Source organism: Mus caroli, chromosome 2 (genome assembly GCF_900094665.2).
Source record: "Mus caroli chromosome 2, CAROLI_EIJ_v1.1, whole genome shotgun sequence".
NCBI lineage: Eukaryota > Metazoa > Chordata > Mammalia > Rodentia > Muridae > Mus > Mus caroli.
Genome location: NC_034571.1, coordinates 97,575,628 through 97,578,624, shown reverse-complemented (window position 1 = coordinate 97,578,624; position 2,997 = coordinate 97,575,628). Strand labels below are relative to the sequence as shown.

Below are 2,997 nucleotides of genomic sequence, written 5' to 3'. Positions count from 1 at the left end.
TGGCTTTGCAAATGAATAATTTTCCTTATTAGTCATATGACATTTAGTATCCTATGAGCTCATCCCAGGTCCCCTCAGGACCTGGTCCCCTCTAATGTATACTACATAGATGACAGATTTATAAACAGTCATTTGGAACAGGCAAACAGGCCATGGCCAAAGTTTGGACAAATACCCTTTCTTCATCTTTGCATCTCTATCTCAGACCCTGGTACACTGGAGGCTCCCAGAAGCTTGGGAGGCAGGCACATTATCACTACTAAGAAGCCCGAGTTTTGGAATCAGAGGAATTTCCAAATTCCAAACCCTATGTTGGCTGCTTGACCTTTGCCTGTTGTGTTATCTGATCCTCCNTTTTCTCATCTGTCATGCAGAAGATTGCCCCACGGTTATGTGAGAAGTGCCATTTTTGTATAAAGTATATAGAAAATGCTTAGTGCCCAGTACTTGGTGACCAACTGATGTTAACAAAGGGCAGCCATTACTTGGTGGACAAACTGAGTAAGGTTTGGAGAGGTCCAGGTTTCCCAGGTTCTCATCCCTGACCACACAGGAAAACCAGAGGCTCTTACCGGATACAGCGTAGAGACAGGTATCCTGGGTAGGAGAGCAAGTGCTGTTCATATTGCATGAAGAAACCACCGGGTCTAAACAGTGGTAGCATTTGAGGCTAACAGCTAGAATCAGAAAGAGATTCTGTTAAAACCAGCAGTGTGTTAGACCCTGGCCGACCTCATCACCATCAGGATGAGCACAGGTCCAGGTCAGCTTTCTCATTTTTATCTTTTAATTAAAAGGTTGACAATGTCATACTTGTCTCCAATATATTGTAAGCACATTCACATTCTCTCTGTGCCCTTCCTACTTTCAGAGTGACTGAGTTTAGTTAGGGTAGGGGAAGCTCAGTTCTTTCCCTACAGGGCTGCCCGAGGTTCAGCCACCAATATGATTCAAACAGGAAGTTCATGACTGGTGGGGGAAGGCAGCAAGGCAAAAGTAACTCAGCAAGTTGGTTTCTTCTTTTTTTGTTAAAATGGGTGTGCAAAACTGGGCTAGCAAACACCATCACTAAAATCACCTCTGTCTTTTACCTGAGTGGAGGTGGTAACCGCCTGTCATCCCATTGGTGGGAACTCAACTTTACAATGTGACTGAACTGGTTAATTCACCACAAAGGGGACAGAGTCAGAAAATGTGGTCTATTATCAGCTGATAAGAAAACAATAAAGACATTCCTCATACCAACCAACCAATTACTTCAGAGGAAATGGGGGTGGGAGGGGTCGCCCATTCCTCACCTTTGGAAGGAAATCGGTTAGGTTTAAACCAGGGGCTAACCAGAACATGCTTCCTTCCTGTCTTAACAGACACAGGGGCTCCCTGTCCCCTGTGATTCTGAGGCTCCTCAGGCTTGCTCCTCACCCCGAGACTTCAGGAGGAAGAGGGACTGCCTTTCTATCTCCAGCAGCCTCAGTCCTAGTTTCTCAGTGTTGATTCTGGGACCCCAGCTGCTCTGGGAGTGGTAGACAGCTTATCTGAGTTCATGAGGCAAATGCCCTAGGGTATGTGGATTCCAGGAGAAGGACAGTTTTCAAGAGCTCAGAGGTCAAGGAGCACACTTCCCCCTCACCTAGTGATTGCACCTCAGCTGCATTTCTTCCATACTTCCCTTCTCCCTCTAGAGAAATGAGTCCCTGACTCATTTCCTTTCTCAAATTAAAACAAATTTCCTTGCCTTTCTATGCCTTCTGAAGTCCCCTCTTCTCCCTTCAGACCCTGCCACACTCTCTGATGTTAAATAAGAAATCACATTTGAGACCTTTCAATACTACGAACCAAAGCGCCTGGAAAAGCTAAACCCTTCACGGAGCTTCTTTGAAGCTGATGATCGAGTTGGAAACATGAAGTCCAGAACCAAATTCCTTTGAGCCATCTTTAGCCCTCTTAGCCTTTTATGGCCTGCCTCTGTACTTGACCAAAGAGTTTGGAATGTACAGAGTGGACACTGGTTTCTAACCAACCGGAAGGCTATGACTACAGCNAGAGAGCATATGAGGTCCCCCCTACTTCACTCTAACTCCCTACCTAAAGTTTTCACTAATGTGTTCCAATAGTGTCTTGATTTATGACTTTCCTGGTTCTCTTACTATTGTCTAATGTTCTCATCCAACTGCTTCGGTGTTGGAACATGGGATTTAGGGTAGCCTGAATCTGTGTTCCTGGGCTCCAGAAGAAACTGTCTCTTATCCCCGTGGAGATGAGAGTCCTGTTTTTGCTCTAATAGTAGTACAGTACCTAAGACAGAAAGTCCAGGGAAAGCTAACCTAAGTTCACAACAACAATGGCTGTCATCTTTGGGTCAGATTGAGAATCCATTTTGGTGCCAGGAGGAAAACTGACTTTGCCATGATTTATTGAATTCATTTAATTAGCTGCAGAAAAATTACCTCAAACACAGAATTATAAGACATAGCCTATATGATTAATAAAACAAGACAAAAAACCCAACTTCATTTAAAAACAAACAAACAAACAAACAAACAAGGAAGAGACTGAGGGAAGAGACCACAAAGGCCTGTATTGGCTATCTGATCTTTTAGAGAAAAAGTTTAAATGACCTCTAGGATAGGATATGATCATTGAATTGCTTCCTTCTANGAGAGACCAAGGGCCAGAAGTATAGACAGGTAACACAAGACAACAGGTATAAACTAAACTCTTGTGGATTGGGCAATCTGGTCAGAGCAGAAACATTTAAGCCCGATTCCCCAATTCAAAAAAAAAAAAAAAAACAGAGATTACCCCACCCGGGGATCCATCCCATAATCAGCCACCAAACGCAGACACCATTGCACATGCCAGCAAGATTTTGCTGAAAGGACCCTGATATAGCTGTCTCATGTGAGGCTATGCCAGTGCCTGGCAAATACAGAAGTGGATGCTCACAGTCATCTATTGGATGGAACACAGGGCTCCTAATAGAGGAGCTAGATAAAG

General features: G+C 44.1%; 1 protein-coding gene across 1 annotated transcript in view; it reads right to left on the bottom strand.

Moving 5' to 3' along the window:
- Window positions 1-2,997, bottom strand: part of Cd59 (CD59 molecule (CD59 blood group)) — a 17,566-nt gene that overhangs the window by 2,470 nt on the left and 12,099 nt on the right. Inside the window, exon 3 of the mRNA XM_021155503.2 lies at window positions 573-677. Coding sequence (XP_021011162.1) covers window positions 573-677 — 105 coding nt within the window. The remainder of the gene's footprint in view (window positions 1-572; window positions 678-2,997) is intronic.